General features: G+C 38.3%; 1 protein-coding gene across 3 annotated transcripts in view; it reads right to left on the bottom strand.

Moving 5' to 3' along the window:
• Positions 1 to 2,634: 2,634 nt before the first annotated feature.
• The window catches only part of CDCA2 (cell division cycle associated 2), a 48,475-nt gene continuing 30,876 nt past the window's right edge, over positions 2,635 to 20,233 (bottom strand). For all 3 annotated transcript variants that reach the window (XM_059393166.1, XM_059393185.1, XM_059393175.1), the window contains 4 exons: positions 19,048 to 19,136; positions 17,965 to 18,102; positions 7,833 to 8,004; positions 2,635 to 4,700 (listed from right to left, as the gene is read on the bottom strand). In XM_059393166.1, the coding sequence (XP_059249149.1) occupies positions 3,472 to 4,700; positions 7,833 to 8,004; positions 17,965 to 18,102; positions 19,048 to 19,136 (1,628 nt within the window). In that variant the 3' untranslated portion in view covers positions 2,635 to 3,471. The remainder of the gene's footprint in view (positions 4,701 to 7,832; positions 8,005 to 17,964; positions 18,103 to 19,047; positions 19,137 to 20,233) is intronic.

Raw genomic sequence — 20,233 nt, 5'->3', positions numbered from 1 at the left:
CAAAAAACAAATAATACAGATAGCCATCTATTGGTGAATGAGTAAAGAAACCTGGTACATCCGTAAAACAATACTACTACTTAGTGATAAACAGGAATCAACTACTTCTGACATGACACGTGGATAAATTTCTAAAGCATTCTGCTAAATTTCAAAATAAGACAGAAGGCTATTAACTCTTACATCCATTTATAGGACATTGCAGAAAAGGCAAAACTAGAAAGACAGAAATCTGCTAAGCAGTTGTGAGGGACTGGGGTTGGGGGAGAGGAGACTGTCCACATAGAGGGCAGAGGTCTTCCAGGGTGATGGGAATGTTCTTCTGCGGTAGCCATACGACTGGATGAATTTGCCAAAATTTACACTGTACTCTTAAAAAGATCAACTTCACTCAGTTTACTGGAGTTATTTACACCTTAATAAACCCGAGACTTCTGTAAAAACTAAGTTCTTTCAATCTAAACCATGAATCGGGCATTAATAATCCTTTCCTCCTTGTTGCACCAAGTCTAAGCCCTGAGTTCGATTCCACAGCTCAAGGGCCAGTTGAGCTGGGGCAGCGAGAGAAAATGGAAGCCAAATGGCATTCAAACAGAGGGAGGACAACGTGGCAAGCAGAAGGAAAGGAGATGCATCCCAAAATCTTTATGAAAGACCTGGATCAGGTATGAACTGTGGAGGATAACTTGATATCTATTTAATTTTAATTTTAATTTCAGGGAATTTATCTTACAGACATTTTCACACAAGCCCAGCGCAACTTGGGTCTCCACAAGGAAGTGGAGACAACGAGCATTTTTGTTAGTAAGGAGATGCGCAGAGTGTACAACTCTATGCAGGGATTCAAAAGACTGAAGGAGCACGAGGCCTCCCCATAACAACACGGTAGTTTATTGAATAAAAAAACTGAGCTGCAGAACCGCACATTACAGTGATCCCGTTCGAAAGCATGTTGACACAGGCGAAGGTCTGGAAGACGCAGGCCAGTTGTTAGGTGCTTACACAGAAAGCTTTCAGGAAGAGGCAGGTGTGGCTACAGGATGCTTCACATGAGGTGAAGAAGACAGTTTTCAATTGTGTACCGTTTTCTACTTGTTCCGATAGACATACAGGGCCTTTGATGATATAAATGAGTGAAACTAAAAGTTAAAGAGAAGCACCCACAGCAACAGTGACTAGCTGCCCGGGGTTTAAGGTAATGTAGCCAGATGTCATGCTGCCATCTTCTGGAACAAACAAGAATCTACAGGATCAACAAAAGATAACACAGATTTCCTAAGGCAGAATGTCAAGGGTTACTGCAGTAAAAAAGATAAGGCAAGTACAAACTCTTCCAAAGCCCAGTTTCTGATTCAACCATTAATGAAAAAAACAGCTAAAAAACAAGCAAGCATGATCAAATACAGAAATAATTAACTTTTCACAAATCTTGGGATACAAACGAACAGTGGATAAAATTATGTCCAAATTTCTTTGATTTTTCAGACCTCTTCTTTTTTTGAAAAACTGCCCATTTGTTATTTACAAATATCAACAAAACATTTATACCCACACACCCTAAAACCAACAAAATGCATCAAGGGTTTACATTTTTAACTGGAGATGCCAGAAAACAATTTTACACTTGAAAACTCAAGCCAAAAAAAAAAATCCCACAGATCAAATGTTTCCCTCATCCTCATTAGCACATTTTAAGAAATAAAATAAGTATGTGAAATTCTTAAAATTCAAATACAACTGAGATCATACATCATACAGCAAAAAGGGGAGAAAAAAAAATGATCAGTAGTTTTGGCCTTCACATTAAACGAGGAGAACAAAAAGCTTTAAAAAAAAAACAAAAAAAACTCTTAAACATCACATGTTTCTGAAAGTTTTAAATCTTTTCTTTTTAAATTTACCAAAACCAAAATGCTTCGTTTTTTGCAGGGAGTGGGGGGGCAGGGGGAGTGTTGGAGGGGTTGACTGTTTTCAGTGTTAGAGATCTGCCAACCATACCAAACTATAAACGGGGAGGGAAAAAAAGCCCATAAATAATTTACGTGTAAAGATAAAAGAATTTTTTAAACAATCCACCTTTTAGCAGAAGAAATTGGGGATCACTTTGAGTGTTAATGTAAAATACATTTAGTCTTTAGCAGCAGGGCTTCCAGACCTATTGGTGCCAAGAAGGTAACAAATAGTCTCTCTCTGAGGCGGGGGGAAATGGGCGCCCAGCAGGAGCTTTCTTCCCTGTTGTGTTATTTATAGAGAGCTCTATTTGTTAACATGTTTCTGCTATCAGGGAGAGAGCGAGTTTAATGATTTAAAGGATTTCAAAGACAATTGTTTAATGATACAATGATTTATGTGCATTCACAAATTCCAGACATATAGCAATTTAGATTTTCAAACTGCTGTCATCAAAACAGTGATAGAAGAGCACACTGCTGAAATGTAACTGGAAAATCCGAAACAAGTGACAGTACTTGCTGTTGTGAAATAGAACGGCTGGAAAAGACCATGTTAAAAAAGAAATCAGCCATCTACCACCACCTTCATGGTAAGTAAACGAATTTTCCAGCACCCTTTCTTATGAGTTTCTGGATTTAAAAAAAAAATATATATATATATGTTTTAAAGGAGAACCATGAATTAAATCCCAAATTACTAATTTGGGATTTCTTGGAATAAATCCTAAATGTGACTAATTGGAATGATCTGGAAGATGATTCAACTAAACTGCTCTCTTTTCACCAAAACCAGTCCTGCACCTCCCACCCCACAAAGCACGTAAGAATCTTGTTTGAAGGACAAAATGTTTTCACCCTAGTTATTTATAAACTATATATTCATTTTATAATGCTAGATTTATAATATTCTGATTATTAAAAGAATTTTCCAAAATGCCATGTTTAGGTTTTGATTTTAACCTATTAATATACAATTTTCACTTGAGACAAAGTAAATCATTAAAGCTTCTCAACTTTCAACCAACAAGTCTTATGATTTCTATCTTTCCTGTTAACATTTTTTAACCCTTTTTTGGGGGCAGCATTTTAAAACACACCTTTTCTCGTTTTCTAACAGTGTTTAACCTTGTATTTATTACCTTCAATTTTTACAAAATTACATTAATTCCATCATTTTGTTTTTTAAACTCTTCTCATGCAGACAGAATGAGTCACTTCTAAAAGACAGTTGTTTTTTACAACGGAGACGAGACTCTAAAGCTTCAGTGAACATGTACTAATGTGAAAGCTTTAGTAAATATGTACTATTTGGGGAGGGAAGAACATTTTTAATAGAATGTTTCCCTTTGGAATGAAGAAATTCACTTATTTCTACTTAAAAATAGGTTCAACTCAAATGATTTTATTTGAAACTTTCAAAACACCGAAGTTGAACAAAGGACGAGAAGCAGAATGAAAGGATCTTTTAAGCAAGGATGGTTACCTTCTCTGCGGCCACAGGTTCTGTAGGAAATGCCAGTCATTGCTTTAGTTCCTGAACATGTCCCACTCTTTCGAAGTCTTTAAGAGAGGTCTCTCCCTTTTGGCTGAGAGAGGTTCTTCTTTTGAAGCACTTTGACTGAGTCGTATCTTTTGAATTTGCGAGTGTAGATGTACAGAGGCTCTTCCTCCTCTTTCCAGAGGAGCTGGAAGCCCTGGCAGCAAAGCCCTCCCTATTTTCTTTACCTGACACGGGGAGCGAAAGACTCTGGTTCTGTCCAGAAGATGCAGTTTCTTGAGAGAGGGACAAGCTTTCAAATCCTCTGCTGTCAACCGTACATATTGTTCTCCTTTTCATGTTTTGGGAAGTGCAGGACGTGGAAGGAAATGGAAGTGAAATCCACACAAGCCCTTCATCTTCCAGATCTTTCCGTAGCCTTGTGCTACGTCTTACCTTTGTTTCGCTATTTGTTCTCTGGAAGGTTTGCTCTATGGAGGCGGATAAATCTTTATACAGTTCAGAATTTTCTAAACCAATTTCTAGAGAGTTGCTCACCATGTAGGGAGGTTTGTGATTTCCAGTTTTTTCCAAATATAAACTCTGGCCGTCGGAATAACACATAGAGCGCCTTCTGTGCTTCTTTTCTCCACCACTCACACCTGTGCCACTTTGACCTTCTATAGAGCTTCTTCCCAAAGCTGCATTCAGACTTTTACTGTCTTTTACATGGTCACTTAAGATCTCCTCATTTTTTAAGTCAGATGTTAAGGGCATGGCCTGCCGTTTTCCTTCAGTAGCTATTAAAAAGTCATCCTGTTTTTCATACTTTATGTTTACATTTTCTGAAATTTTAAAGGTCTGAAAAAGGTTCTCCACATTCTGACCGGCAGCAGCCAATTCCCGGGGTGGCGGGACGTTACTGGATTCTGCATCGTCTGATGCCAGGGGCTCTGCGGTCACAGGAGCGCAAGAAACATGACCGCTTCCACTCTCGGAGCCGGCACTCAGTCCATTTTCGCCTTCTAACTTAATTTCTGCTTTTGGAATAGTTTTCTGTTCATTAGTGGCTATGGCACTTTTATTTAAATCTTGCTCTAAAGTAGCATTGATAAGCGACAAGGACCTTTTTGTGAAAGGGCTGCATGATGCAGAGAGATCATATTTATTAAAGCCTTGACTCATCTGCAAATCTTCCGGGTTCTGGGGCAAAAGATTCTTTCTTTTAGGAAGCTTTGTTTCTTCAAGTTCGCCATTGGAGTTGAAATCATCTAAGGACATGTAAATAAGTTTAAATCTCACTAAAAAGTACCAATGGAAAGAAAGGTCAACAGATCAAACAGGTGCCATATCATATTTTGTGTTTTAGGCTTTCAAAACTCACAAGACTTACAAATGCTATGCCGTACTTGCTCCCATCTGTCATCCTGCTCTTTCTTTTTTAGCTCTTCCTCAAGCCACAGGTTAAGAAAATATGAATTTAATACATGAGTGAATAAAGTACATAACCTCAGAACATGAAAATGAGAAGTGTATCTCAAATTGCTTCCTCTATTCTACTGTAGTTTCCACACCTCAAGGTCAATTAGTATGAGGCAGCCCCACTTCCTGAAAAATGAATTACTGAAAATGGGTGCCCCCTTGCTTCGGCAACTTTTCTAGCTATGTTTCCCCTGAAATAGAGAAAAGAAAACTTGGAATTTTGGGGGATCTGAGAATTTAGCTGAAAGGGTACTTCTCAAGACGCTTAGGTCTTATGTTAAAAATTTTAATGTGATTTAAACTGCACTGAATTCTCAAATAGAACTGTTTGTTTCAATATTCTAAAAATCTTCCCCTTCCACCTTAACTGGAAGATACTGCATGTGGAGGCTATCCTCCACACTCTGTGTGTGGAGGATACACTCTGTCACATCACACAGGTGAACAAAACATTATCAACGTTTTAAAGCTATGTAGCACAGCCTTAAATAAATACATCTTAAAATAATTTTTATTTTTAAAAAATGGGGTGCCTGGGTGGGCTCGGTTAAGTCTCCAGCTCTTGATTTCAGCCTAGGTCATGAGCTCAGGGTTGTAAGACAGAGCCCCAGGTTGGGCTCTGAGCTCAGCAGAGAGTCTGCTGGAGGTTCTCTTCCTCTCCCTCTGCCCGCCCCCACCAGCTCCCATGTGCATACGTGCACACATGCATGCTCTCTCTCAAATAAATACATCTTTTAAAAAAAATTAGGCTATGTAACACAACCTAAACAAATTCAGGCTTTCAGCGTTCTAAACCTCAGTTCTATTGGATGCCATCTCTCTTGCTATCTCAGAGAGTAAGGTTTTTAACTGGCACAGTTACATAAGAATAAAAAATGTTTTAAACAAAATCAGAACTGTAAGATATACAAAACATCAGCTGAGCCACAAATCTAAAAAGCAGTATTTCATGATTTGATTACTTCAAGTCAGGTCACGTAAGGCAGAGATTAACATAGGGCCCATCAGTGGCAACTAACTAATGTGTCAGTTGGGCTTTTTATACAACTTTAAAAACCGATATTTAATGTATTTTTCATGAAAGTGGCATGCTAAAGAAGAAAGGTAGGGGACAGGGATGGAGGGAGAAGAGAGGTAGAAAGGGACAGGGGAAAATGGAAAAGGAGGGAGGGAAGATTTTGCTTTAAACCCTTATAAGGGGGGCGCCTGGGTGGCTCAGTGGGTTAAAGCCGCTGCCTTTGGCTCGGGTCAGGATCCCAGGGTCCGGGGATCGAACCCCATATCGGGCTCTCTGCTCGGCAGGGAGCCTGCTTCTTCCTCTCTCTCTGCCTGCCTCTCTGCCTACTTGTGATCTCTGCCTGTCAAATAAATAAATAAAATCTTAAAAAAAAAAAAATAAACCCTTATAAGGGATGATACCCTTTTATATGCAGATATATAGATATACATACATTTATATATATATAAAAAAATACTTCAGGTATTTTTAAAAAGAAATTCTCTAAGTAAGATGCAAGATGGAAAACATATACTAACAGTTATTGTTTAAACATCTTTGGAAAAACTCCAGTCAGGAACTGGAGATATAATGAGATCACTTAGTTTTCAGTCTCAAGGGGACTGCAATTTGCAGGGAAGGGAGATAGAGGGAACATTACAAACTTGATGGTAAATAAAGGTATAATGCGAACAAAGACTTCTGGAAAGGCGGCCAGCAGAGCTAAAGCTTCAAGGATAAGCAGCATTAGGCCAAGATTATAAAGAGGTGGGCTGGTCAGCTCCCTGTCCCAAGACAGGCACATAAATGGGCTGGGGCAGGAGCAGCGTGTTTGTGATGGCGGGCTAGCTGTGTTTGTTTAAACTCTGTGCTTTCCGGAAGTTGAGAAGTAGGCAGAAGCCAACAGTCTAGGATGGCATATGCCTATTCATCCTTGGATCTATTATAAATTCTACAGATATTTTGCAAATGGAATGCAGGTTCTACTCACATGATGACAGACAAAGACGGCTGTTTTTAAAACTATTCTATACAAAATTAACACACCAAATGTATGAAAACATACTCTTATTAATTTCAGCATGATTTGGTTAATTTTAAAACTCAGGCATTATAAAATAGAAGCAACTCCAATTTTTATCTAACCAAGGATGTCAGCTGATTTAATCTTTGCTTCTCAAGAAAACTGTTTCAAGGTAATCAAGTTCAATTTATAAATGTTATTTCTAGTAGATGTTTTAGCAGTGCCAACTCTACTGAAACATCATAGGGCAAACTTTAAAAATACTTTTGTCCTTGATTATAAAAGATCTATTACTGAGCCATCACCATGTTTACTCTTCATGATGGATCAAAACACGATACAGAATTCATTATAACAGAATGCTATAAAAAACATAAAATGCTTTACGAAGAAAAAGGATGGAAAGAAGTTATTTCCCCTAAAATTATACAAACTACCTTATGTCTTAAGTTTCTCTGGGGAGAGGATCCAGAGCTCCCATCAAATTCTGAAGAGGGTTAAAGTTATGAACTACTGCTTCTTTAACTTAAAATTCCCCCGTTAATATGAGGGATGGTTGCTATTTTTACAGTTTTTACAGCTTACAATTGCTTTTTTTTTTTTTTAAAGATTTTATTTGTTTATTTGACAGAGAGAGATCACAAGTAGGCAGAGTGGCAGGCAGAGAGAGAGAAGGGGAAGCAGGCTCCCTGCTGAGCAGAGAACTCACAAATGTGGGGCCTGATCCCAGGACCCTGAGATCATGACCTGAGCCAAAGGCAGAGGCTTTAACCCACTGAGCCACCCAGGCGCCCCACCTATAATCACTCTTTAACAGTGACAAGGAAAAAGGGAAAAGAAGGTGCAACAGCAATAAAGTGGTGGAGGGGATAAAACATCAATAGGAAAAGAGCTGAATACCTGAACACAGTCTTCCGGGGCCTGGAGTGGGAGGCATGATCTCAGAAAGCTCAGGCAGTTCCGGAATAGGACTGAGCAGGGGCTTCTTTGAAGCAAGGTCTCTTTCCCCATATAAAGACTTCTGAACGCTCTTCTTTCCCTTTGCTTTCTTCTTCCTGAAACTTTTTAAACCCTGTAAAATGTATTAAAATGCCGTAATCGGGAAAGATGTTACACCATATATAATTTTGACCCTCTAATTAATTCTTAACAACAACAACAAAAAAATTCTTACTGAAAAGGACCAGTTATGCCATTTAAACTTTTAGAAATTCTGAGTTAGGCGTGGAGGGCTGGGTAGCTTACACAAGTCAAATACAATGTGAAGCAGAACTCAATTTACAAGTGATCTGATAAGCAATGGTCTACATTTCCACAAAATATTTGCCAAAGTAAATTCTGGGTAAATGAAAGATAGATGCTATAGATTTGACAGGCTTAAGACATGAGATATTTGAAAGTAGGATAGTTAGGATCACTCGTGATTAACCTTGAATGAGCTATCTACTGGAAGCCATGGGATATTGTCTTCTGCTCAGAGGTGTGGAAGAAGAAATGACAGTTGTGTACATAAATGTTAAAGATAACACAAAGCTAGGTGAGGTGCTTCCAACAACAGATGATTTCATCAAGACTAAAACAAGTAAGTCAAAATAAGATGGGTTAATGAGCACAAACAGAAGATGACAGACAATGGCCTGGTAATAACTGATGAAAAACATGTGGGCTTCTATAAAAATTAAAACTGTTCTAATAATATCTGGAATGCAGTATTAAATTCAGTTTTGACTGCCATGTTAGCAACTGAGAACTAATGTTCACTGTTAAAAAAAGAAGTTTCACCTAGAAAGAACTTCGGGGAAACTCAAACATTGTATTGTTATGAACAAAAAGAAATATACTCAACGTGTTAATACTGGAGAGAAATGGACTTTAGGTCAACATAAAGAATATGTTTTTAGCAGATAAAGCTGCCAAAAAATGGAATCCATTCAAACATTCATTGAGAGATCACTATGTATAGGTATTAAATGGTAAGGTGGAAAAAACCAAACCGAATATGATTTTTAGGGGGCTCCCAGTCTTAACAGAAACATATAAATATATAAATATTTATATATATAAACTATATACATATATAAATATATAAACCATGACAGACGATATGGACTGAGATGGCTACCTGGCCTACAGGGGGCTCCATAAAGCAAGCAAGGCCCTCGTATGCAAAGGTTATGAGCCTGAAAACAATGAAGGTTCACTGCACAGTGATTCAGGGAGTTACAACATTTGATTTCACATTTAAGAAAGATGATTTGGGTGAAAGCATAGAAACTAATGATGTGAAAGAGTGGCTGATGTATTCAAGAGTACAAAAATGGCACAGAACTGTATGTTCCTTGAGATATCTATAGATATCCTGTAAAAACAAAACAAAATAAAACATTCCATGGAAAAATAATTTTAGAACTGTACAAGATAAATGTTCCTCTTGGTGATTTATAATATACATTAACATTACATTCTCTGAGAAGTCCTCAGTATAAATAATCTCCATACACATTAGGAATATGCTGGGTTAACTATTTTTCCATGAAAAAAAAATATATATATATATTTTTTTAATGGAACATCTGTTGACATTCCATGGAACAGTTGGGGAAACAACAGCTTGGTCAATGGATGTGGAAACCAAGAGAAAAATCTTAACTTGGGCTCCACAGATGAGATTCCATCTCTGGTGCCAGATGCCCGCCTCTGCCACCTAAATGCCTTCCCATCTTAGGTAAGTCACCTCACCTCTCTGTACCTCCACCTCCTCCCTGCAAAATGGGAACCACACCAGCACACATCACAGATCCCTGCGTTGAGTATGAAGTTAGTTAACATAAGTGAAATGGTTAAAAATTAGGCTTGGGCCGTACACAAAAGATCTGTGTCAGCTCTTCTCGTTCTCTCACATTCCTTCCTAGCACTATGAGAACAGATACAGGGAAAATTTTTAAATATTTTTTAATACCAAATTGTGATCAGTCTTACTGCGTGACACAGGCACTGCACGTTAATATGTGACAGTCACTGTTATCAGGTTATAACTTCTAGAATAGCCTCTAATTCATAGGTACAGAAAATACCCTTTTAGTAGGGTTTTGGACATCTTTGTTTATATGAAACATCTCCAGAACCTACAACAGTGCCAGCACATAATGATTCTCAACAAACAAGAACAAATGAATAAATGTGAAAGGAGAGATCTAGCTAAACTTCATAAAATTTGTTACCCACGATGAAAAGCTAATAATGCTTTTTCATTGTTATGGACCAGCAGAAGTACACCACCAGAAGATAAGAGGAAAGAGTAAAGCACTCATACTCTCATGAACATACATCTAGTACTGCTTCTCCATTAGAAGGTTTCATCTGCAAACGCTGAAACTTTATCAAAACTTAAGTCTGCTCCAATACAAAAAAGCCTTGCTTATACTGTAACAAAGCCAGCTGCATATGACTGGGATCCTAGGGAAGCCACAGATCTACAAATGTAAGGTTGGTTTATGACTTAAAGCAGATGGACAACTGAAGGTATTATCCCCAAAGTGATTCCATTCATTCCAGAATCATCAGTATTTCTTCTCAGTGAAGGAGATCGTGAAACAGATATAAATCCTTATCTTTTATTTGCATAAATAATACTTAAGCTGCTTCCAGTGAGTTGCTTCAAAATTATTTAAAAATAATTCATGTACATGACAACAAATCAAATTGTACAGGAAAAGTTTTATGATGAAAAGCACGTACTTCCTTGTCCTGTTTACTTCTTGGTTCCATTTTTAGTTCTTATAGCTAGTTACAGCTCTCTAAAGAAGAGGCTCATAGTATTGTATTTTTAGTTTTCTTATGGAAAATTTAAGCACAGCAGGTAGAATAGTATATTGAACCCCAGGTACCCATCCTCTAGCTTCAACAATTACTAACATATAGAAATCTGGATTCATTTATAATCCCCTTCCCTCGGATTATTTTAAAGCAAATCCCAGGCATTAGCCCATTTTGTGTGAAAATCCCTGCAGCATCCCCAGGAGATAAAGCTCCTTTTTTTAATTCCATAATAAGATGAAACCTTTTATTACTTGGCATTGAACTTTATTATTGATGTTTACCTTTTGTAATGTCATTTCCCCCAGCTTTATTGAGATATAATTGACAGATAAAATTTAAGTTTAAGGTATACAATGTAATGACTTGAGAAAAGCCAGTTCCAAGAAGTTACATAGAGTGTGATTACATTTTTATAACATTTCAGAAATGACAAAATGAAAGAAATGGAGAACACATTAATTTAAGGTGGGGAGAGGCATGGGAAGTAGGCAGGGTTACGAAGGCAAGAGGATATCCGTTTATTTTGACTGCAGGTATTTTTCTATGTCATATTTTCTAAATTTTCACTGGGGGAAACTGGATAGAGGGTACTTGGGAAATCTCCATAATTCTTGTTACAACAGCCATGTATCTAAAATGATCTCAAAATAAACAGCCTAGACACAAAGAACAAAAACAGCAATTCTCCCTATATTTCCTCAGAGGTCTAGTTTCTCCAATTGGCCCATCAATGTTTTTCACAACTGTTCAAAATCAGGATCCCAATAAGGTCCTTACACATTCCATTCGGTTGGCAGATCTTGTAATCTATGGTTCTTTCTTCCCTCACCATTTGATGAGTAAACTGAGGAACTTGTCTCGGAGAATTAGCCAAGTTCTGGATTTGGTTGACTGCAATCAGGGGGTCTTTATTTTCCTCTCTCCCCCACACTTCCTAAAACTGGTCATTAGATGTAGGCTTGATTAGATTCAGCTTTGATTTTTTTTTTTTGAAAGATTATTTCATGGATGCTTGTAGACTTCTTCATTGCATTGGAAGGACCATGTTCTCTCCCCTGTGACACTGTGATTGACCGGGGGGCTCAGGTGTCCACTGCAATCCATCCATTCTGACTCCCCCATCAGCCTACTACCTCATGACCAACAACTTTCATGAAAGTTTTTTTTTTATTTATTAGTAGAAATTCTCCTATAAGTAACTCCCTCATCAACTATTTGCTTCCCAGAAATAAAACTCCTGTATTTTCCAGTTTTCACAAAAACAAGCTGGTGAGCTCCTAAGGTGACCTTTAAGATTTTTTAACTATGATGAACTGAAGTATTTTTTTCACATTTGAAGTCTGTTTTAATCCACTACAATTTTTTTTCCTTAAAGGTTTTATTTATTAGAAAGACAGTGAGAGCGAACACAAGCATGGGAAGGGGCAGAGTGAGATGGAGAAGTGGGCTCCCCACTGAGCAGGGAGGTCCATGCAGGGCATGACCCTGGGAACCTGAGGTCATTACCTGAGCCAAAGGCAGACACTTAACCGACCAAGCCACCCAGATGCTCAGCCACTGTTACTTCTGACAGTCACACTGTCCTACCTTTGGTGAGTGGAGCCCCTTTGAAATGGTTTGAGGAACTTCTCCGTGGCCCCAGTCGTTTCTTAAAGCTTCCCTCACTGCACACTGGTACAGACCCAGGCTCATTTCCTACATGCGCTGTTCATAAATCTGAAAACAGCCATTTCACTCCGGAACATTGATCACTTTTAGTCGAAAATGGTATTCAGAAATGGCAACCTAGGTACCAGGGTTGCTCACTGCTTCTAAACCTTGACAGAGCTAGGTCTTTTTTAAAGGAAAAAAAAAACATGAGTCCATACTGATGTTTCTAATTCAAATTTAGCCTAACAAGATTCTGAATTTGAATTTTTATTTTTTGTCTAATGATGAAGTCTGGATCCCTGACAGTAAAAAAAAAAAAAAAAAAAAAAAAAAAACAAAAAACCACAAAAACCTTTATTTTCTTTATTCTAGATTGCGTTCCTCTCTCAAAGGACTCTTTATACATACTGTCTTTGGCTTTTTCTCCCACTTTTATGAAAAGATTTATGTGTGTGTATGAATATATACACATATTCACACATGTTTAATGTTCCCTATTTTCTTAGGTAAAACGTAGTATATTCGTTTGTCATATTGGCTGTCATAACAAAACACCACAGACTAGGTGGCTTACACAGTCTTAATCTCTTGTCTCACAGTTTGGGGGCTGGAAGTTCAAGACCAAGGCACTGGCAGGGTTGGTCTCCTCTGAGGCCTCCCTCTTTGGTGTTTAGATGGCTGCCTTCCTGCTGCCTCTTTATGTGGTCTTCTCCCTGGGTGTGTGCTCACTTAGGGTGTCCTTTTGTGTCCAAACTTGCTCTTATAAGTACACAATTAAGACTGAATTAGAGATCATCCCAAAGGCCTCATGTTAAATCAGTCACCTCATCAAAGGCCCTATCTCTAAATCAAGTCACATTCTGAGGTACTGGAGGTTAGGGTTTCAACAGAGAAGTATTTTGGCGACAGGGTGGGGGCAGCATCACAATTCAGTACCAAGAAGCCTACTATATATGTTATTTACACCTACTTTTTTTTTCACTTAACTGTAAATACATCCTGGCATCACATTGGATATTCTCTTCACTCTACTTTACAGCTGTAAAATACTTTGTCAGTACACCCTAGTTTATCCAACCAGTCTCATACTGATGGACATTTTGGTTTTTTGGTTTTTCCATTACAAAGGGTACTGCAAAAAATAACTTTGTTCATATACCTTTTTGCACTTTCGTCATTGGATCAGAGACAGATTCCCAAACATGAGATTGCTGGGTCAAAAGGTAAATTTGTTTCATTAGCTTTCAAAATAGATCTTGAACCCCTAATCCGTAAGACAGTTGTAAGGACAGCTGTAATACTTGCTATCGCCAGGCATCATTCTAAGCATTTTACAAGCACTAACTCATTTAATGCACGCAACAAGCTTATAAATTAAGTACATTACCTTTATTTTAAAACCAATAGAGGGGCGCCTGGGTGGCTCAGTGGGTTAAAGCCTCTGCCTTCGGCTCGGGTCATGATCCCAGGATCCTGGGATCGAGCCCCAAATAGGGCTCTCTGCTCAGCAGGGAGCCTGCTTCCCCCCCCCCCCCCAGCCCCGTCTCTCTGCCTGCCTCTCTGCCTACTTCTGAGCTCTGTCTGTCAAATAAATAAATTAAAAATTAAAAATTAAAAAAAAAAAAAAACTAATAGAGAAATCAAGAATCTTGCCTGCCATTCCACTGGTAGGAGGCGGTCAAGCCAGAATTTAGAACTCAGGCAGTCTGACTTCGGAATTTGCACATTTCCTCTTAGACTGAATGCTAACACTCTCACTGACATCTTCTCTACCCACTTCTCACCTTCCGATTCAGCTAATTCAGATCATCTTGCACAACAATCGGGTTCTTAAAAAGCTTTGCCCTTAGTTGAAAACAGCATTTACATTAGGACTGCCAAGGACAAATCTTGGCTTCCTTTCCTCTGGCGCCCCCTGTAGATGACTCTCGGCACTAGAAAACATACTTTTCCTTACACTCCTTTATTGCTTGAAATCTCACTAACTATTGCTTCATGTTTACTCCAGAACTTTTATACACGGACTTTTATTTGAAATGGTATAGGCATATAATTACCTTTCTTTTTCTTCTTATATGACATGCCTTCCACTTTCTCAATCATAGGTCTTTTTGTTTTTCTATCCAGACCTTCTCCCTGGAGCACCCTTTCCTCCTGCTCAAATTGGAACTGCTGCTCTTCTGCGCTGGCTGAACAACCACGTTTGGAGATTTCCCTTGCATCGCTCTCCTGTATTATTAGGATCCACTGTGTGTCCTGAATCCTTAAGCTTACTTCCTCAGTTTTGCTAGAGTATCTCCTTTAGTAATGCCCAAAGAAAAACTTTCAGAGTCCTTGAAGTGTCTAAATGTCTTTATTTTTTTCTTTTACACCTAACTGGATTTGACTGGGTACAGATTATTGGGCTGACATCAAGTTTTGTTCAAAACTTTAAAGGTCCTGTTCAATTACCTTTTACCATTCAGACTGCTGCTAAACTTGATACTCTCAGATTCTTGTTTCCTGGGAGGAAAAGTCCACTTTTCTTGTTATCCTTATTGTTCAATTTCATAATGACAGGCTGAAGTCCTGGCCTTTTTTTTTTTTTTTTTTTTTTTTTTAATTGTACTAGGCATTCAGTAGACCCTTATACCCTGAAGACTCTTTTCTTCCACTATTGGAAACCCCTTCTTTGGACAGTTTCTCTCATTCTATCTTCTTGTTCTCAGATACCTACATAGTCTCCTAGATTCAGCTTTCATATCTTACTACTAGTCTGTTTCTCTTTTGCTCTACCTTCTGGGATACTCCTTTTTTTTCTAGTCCAATGACTAAATTTTATGTATTTATGAATATTTCTCCCTCTGCTCCTTTTTTATAGCATCATCTTCTTAGTTTTATGCAGATAATATTTTCTTAAATCCGAGTATGTCAGGTCTTTTTAAAATAAAGTTTCCTTCCATTCCCAGAATAATCTTTCTTTCTGGGGTCAGTTTTTCAACTTTTTTTTTTTTTAAGATTTTTTATTTATTTATTTGACACACAGAAAGAGATCACAAGTAGGCAGAGAAGCAGGCAGAGAGAGGAGGAAGCAGGCTCCCTGCTGAGCTTAGAGCCAGATGCGGGGCTTGATCCCAGGACCCCGGGAACATGACCTGAGCCCAAGGCAGAGGCTTTAACCCACTGAGCCACCCAGGCGCCCCAGTTTTACAACTTTGAAATATAGATCTCTCATCTCTGGTTTGTACTGAGTTGTCTGATTTTACATAAGAAAAGTCTGGATAAATTGGTCAGAGAGTTCCCTGTTTTCCAGCAACTCTGTTTCCTGCAGGGAAATCCTAATGGCAGCTCTGTGCAGGGTCGGGCAGGGCAGAATGGAGAGTCTCAACCATAGGCATTGCTTGAGGGCAAGAGCAAGCTGTCAAGACTATGGGCCTTTCCAAATGCCCAGAATGAGGGCTTTCACCTACATGACATCATCTGTTCTGAGATGGGAGAACCTGATGGGACAGGACGAGGGGTGCCAACTGGTGCGAACTGTCTCGCATACAAACCTTCGGTCTTTCTGTTTTCCATTACCACTTCCCACTCTCACCTTCTACCGGATCCGCCAATACCGCACACAGATTCCTGGGATTGTGCGATGTGCCGGCTGGTTCCCAATGCCTCTCTCACTCCCTCCAAGTACATTCTGGGCTGTGAATCTACACCTTTCATCTGTCAATGTGCCCTCGTCTGCTTTGTCTTCCAGAGATGCACTGAAGGCTGTCCTGTTGCTTAACATCCTTCGTCCCTTCCTTCCTCTTCTCATTGCTATTCTGAGGCTAGTCTTTTTATTAAATCAATTATTTTAACTCCAATGTGTCCTGGGAGGGGTTGGAACAAACCTTAATGCTCAATCCTCCTTGAACTTTCTGGCTATCGATTTTATGTCAAAAAGTACATGTACATTCTTTGTAGCAGTTTTTCTTTAGTCTGAAAAAACCAATTTCTAATTTAATAATAAAGATGTATGCATATTTTTGAATTTATGTGTATTTTTTTTTCAGCAAGGGGATATTTCAAAGGAGTGTGATCTAAAAGAGGGATTGAACCAGGAAAACTTTCAGTTTTTTCGGCTTTGCTGGCCTGCAGATGTTTGGGCCATGTTTAAGTCAGTTTTTGTTTCATGGAACACGATGGAAGTTTACTAACTGTTTTGGGGGGGTGTTGGGGTAAGATTGATGAGCTTAGTTTTGGAAAAGTTGGTATCTGAGGGGCTTGTAGGATGGTTTAAGAAGAGAAGTCTAGTAGGCCATTTATCATATTTATAGATCAGACAGATTTGGGACGCATCAACCATGCTGCCAATGACACCACCCAGAAAATATACAATTTAGAACGGCAAAGAGGAGCTCCAGGTAATACAAACTAAGGGTGGATGGAAGGAAATCAACCCGTAACAGAGACTATAAAGGGATGTTCTGTTATGTCAAATGCTGCTGAGGTGCCACTTAACAAAGCATGAGACCTCAAATCAAAGGCTGCTCTCGATTGTCACTAGTTTCTCAACACCTTAGGAAAATAATTCCAATCAAGAGGTGGAAAGTGAGAGCAGACTTCACAGAGTATCTGCAGCTATGACTGCCATAGGATCACTGATGTGTGTCTCTCCAGGACCAATGTTAGATGGCAGGAGGGTGGTGGGAGACCAATCCAGACTAGAAGTGGAAGGCAAGGGATGGAAAATGCACGTTACTGACAAGAGTTGGTGAAATAGCTCAGGCAGTATGAACAAGGAAACGTAGGAAATAACGGGATATCTGAATGCCAGAGGGTACACGGAGGAGCCAGAAGACTGTTCACATCAGAAGAGGTATGTAAGGGAGTGAGAACGTGGCAGGAGAGGCCGCTGGGGTCAGCAAATGGGACAAAGTAGTGTGTACTATTAAAAGCAGGAAGGTCTTAGGTACCAACAAGCTGTGGGGAAAGGCAGAGGAAGGCCTGGATCACTGAAGTGGCCGAGGTCCAGTGACTAAGTTAAGGTGCTAGATCAGCCATCCATAAAGAGATCGTAAAGTCCCCTGAGCCAGCACAGGCCTTGAAGTATTGAGGAAGATGAAGAGCCAGTTTCTAAATTCTCCCTTAAATACGGGAAGAGATCCAGCCCTGGCAGAAATGAAAGCACACAAGGGCAGATGGCACACTCATCTTTGTCTAAGAAATTAGTGTGATTTCATAGGGTGAGATTAGATGAGATTCAAAGGTAAGAATCAATTTAACACTTGAGTTCTGAGTTTTACTGTGTTGAAAATGTACATAATACAATGAAGAAAATACAAAATACAAAAATGGTCCTCGGGTAATTATAGTGGATTACATATATTATAAATTTTATATGTACATACACACACACACATATATAAACACACACACACACACACACACACACAAATTGCCTCTGGCCCTTTCTATTCTATGATGATTTTAATACTCTTGGTCTGATGTTAACTAGAAAAATTTTGTTTCCGTGCATTCCTAATCATATAACAAAGATATGTACCAATTAATTCTTCTCTTACTGTATCTTTAAACACACACTTACCTGATTCTTTTTAGAAAGTACTCTTCCTGTGGACTTCCTTTCCTGAGATTTCCTCCTATTAATTTTCTTTTCTTTACAAGGCTGAGCTTCTGTATTAAATAAGTTGCAAACATTCTCTTCTGCAAAAGTGATCAATTGCTATAAAGAAAATTTAAAGGAGGGATATCACAAAACACAAGCAAGTGCATTTTAAGATATGTTTCTCACATTTATTTTCCTTCCCACACTGTTTCTACATTTTCTATCCCACTTCCTTTTAATTCACAAGTTCCACTGCAAGTATTTTAACCATCTTAAACCCAAATGGGAGAAGAGTAATTACCAATTTCTGATCTTATCAAATGTATACCCAGAAGCATATGCACTTTGTCCATTTTTTAAAAAAAGAAAAAAAAAGTGTAAAATTAGTTATTTCTTCAAATATTTATAAGCATCTACAATTTAGCAGCTAAGTGCTGTGGAGTTATGGGGGATGGTGGGGTAGGAACATGTACTTAGCTTATCTAAATGTGAATTCTGGGTTTATCACCCAACAACTTCAGCTAAAAGGCCCATCATGGTATACTATATATTTATAAATTTAAACAAAAATCCAATTTTATCTAATTTAATGAAATAGGAAAAGACATGCATTCAGTGGGAGTTATGCTCCTATGGAATAGTTAAAACCCAGTGTTAAAAAACCTGGAAAAAAAATGAAATATTTTATGAAAAGTTGTAATTGTCATTTTCTGGGTCTGTTAATTACACACTACTCTTCTCCACTGTGAACCTCAATAAAATTCATAAAACCACATAGACCCCAAACAAATGTTCCAAACAGATTACCTTCTACATTAACACAAACTTTGAAAGCACTGTATTACTACATTGTAATATTACTGTATTTTTCTTCTAACAGAACTAAAATGAAATCAGAAAAAAGAACATTACCATGGGTTATATGTTATGTAGGTAAGGCATGAGCTCTCAATGATATTAATCAAATCAAGATTTTACCTATAATCACGTGATTATAAAAACAAAAAAAAATTTATAGCAAGATTTAAAAACAAATACATTGTGCCAAATACAAATACTTACACTACTTCTGTTAGAGGCCCGTGTTACTCTACCAACTTTATGGGAGGCTATTTTCTCATGGTTTTTTTCAGAGCTGAAAGTATCAGTGCCTGATGAAGAAGACAAGCAAAATAAGGGTAGCTAACAAAAAGTTGTAAGAGTCATCATTTTTCAGTTATACTGGACATTGTTTTGGATATGCACCTTTGCTTTTAGCATAATATAATATCTAAACATAAATAATTAATTACCAAAGATAAATTCTGAGATCCAAAACATGTTTTAAGATTTAGAGTTTAATGAATACCCAAAAACTTTTACCACTTTACATGGAGAATGCATGCCATTTAGCCCTAAGATAACACACGAATTCAGATTATAATAAAATGCCATATTTTCACTCATGTCCATTAATTCCAAGCTACATTTCAATGAATTACAATGAAATTGCATAAAGGGCATTAAGATGATTATGAAAATAATTTTTTTAACTTACAAAATTCAGGTAACTATTTCATTTGATCACTTTTAATGTTGTATATGAAAAGTAGTATAATATGTAAAAAAGCATGGGCTTTGGAACAGACTATGCTTCCAGGTTTAGCTCTAACTTCACACTCCAGGTCTTAGATTCTGTACCAGTGAATCTGGTTTGTGTCTTCCAGCCAATGAGAAGCCACTAAGGGATTTCTTTCCGGAAAAAGACCTGAATAACGGTTCCCATGACATTTGTCACCCAAGTCCTGTCTTGCCTTGTCACGATCATAAAGAAGCCAGGGACTTAAAAAGTGCAAGTGCCCAACAGGCCAACTTAATGTTGGTAAACAATTCTGGACCCTGGAAAATGATCCTTGTGATCCACATCATTCAGTTGTGTCAATTGTCACAAGGAGCTTACTACTGACATGTTGAGAGGAGTTGAGAGGAGAGGAGTTGAAAGGAGAACTCCATTGCCTGCAGGGACTTGAAAAACAGGGCCCACCATCTACGGAAGTTAACTGTGGGTGATTACAAGGTATGGGGCCTGGATGGGCAAGAGACTACTTTTTTTTTTTTTTAATATTTATTTATTAATTTTAGAGAGAAAGCACGCAAGCAGGGAAGGGATAGGAGAGGGAGAGATTTCAAGCAGGCTCCAACTCCCTGTTGATCTTGGGGCCCTGCACGGGGTTCAATCTCAACCACCTTGAGATCATGACCTGACCTG

This window comes from Mustela nigripes, chromosome 1, assembly GCF_022355385.1.
Source record: "Mustela nigripes isolate SB6536 chromosome 1, MUSNIG.SB6536, whole genome shotgun sequence".
Classification (NCBI taxonomy): domain Eukaryota; kingdom Metazoa; phylum Chordata; class Mammalia; order Carnivora; family Mustelidae; genus Mustela; species Mustela nigripes.
This window is presented reverse-complemented; position numbering and strand designations above follow the sequence as displayed.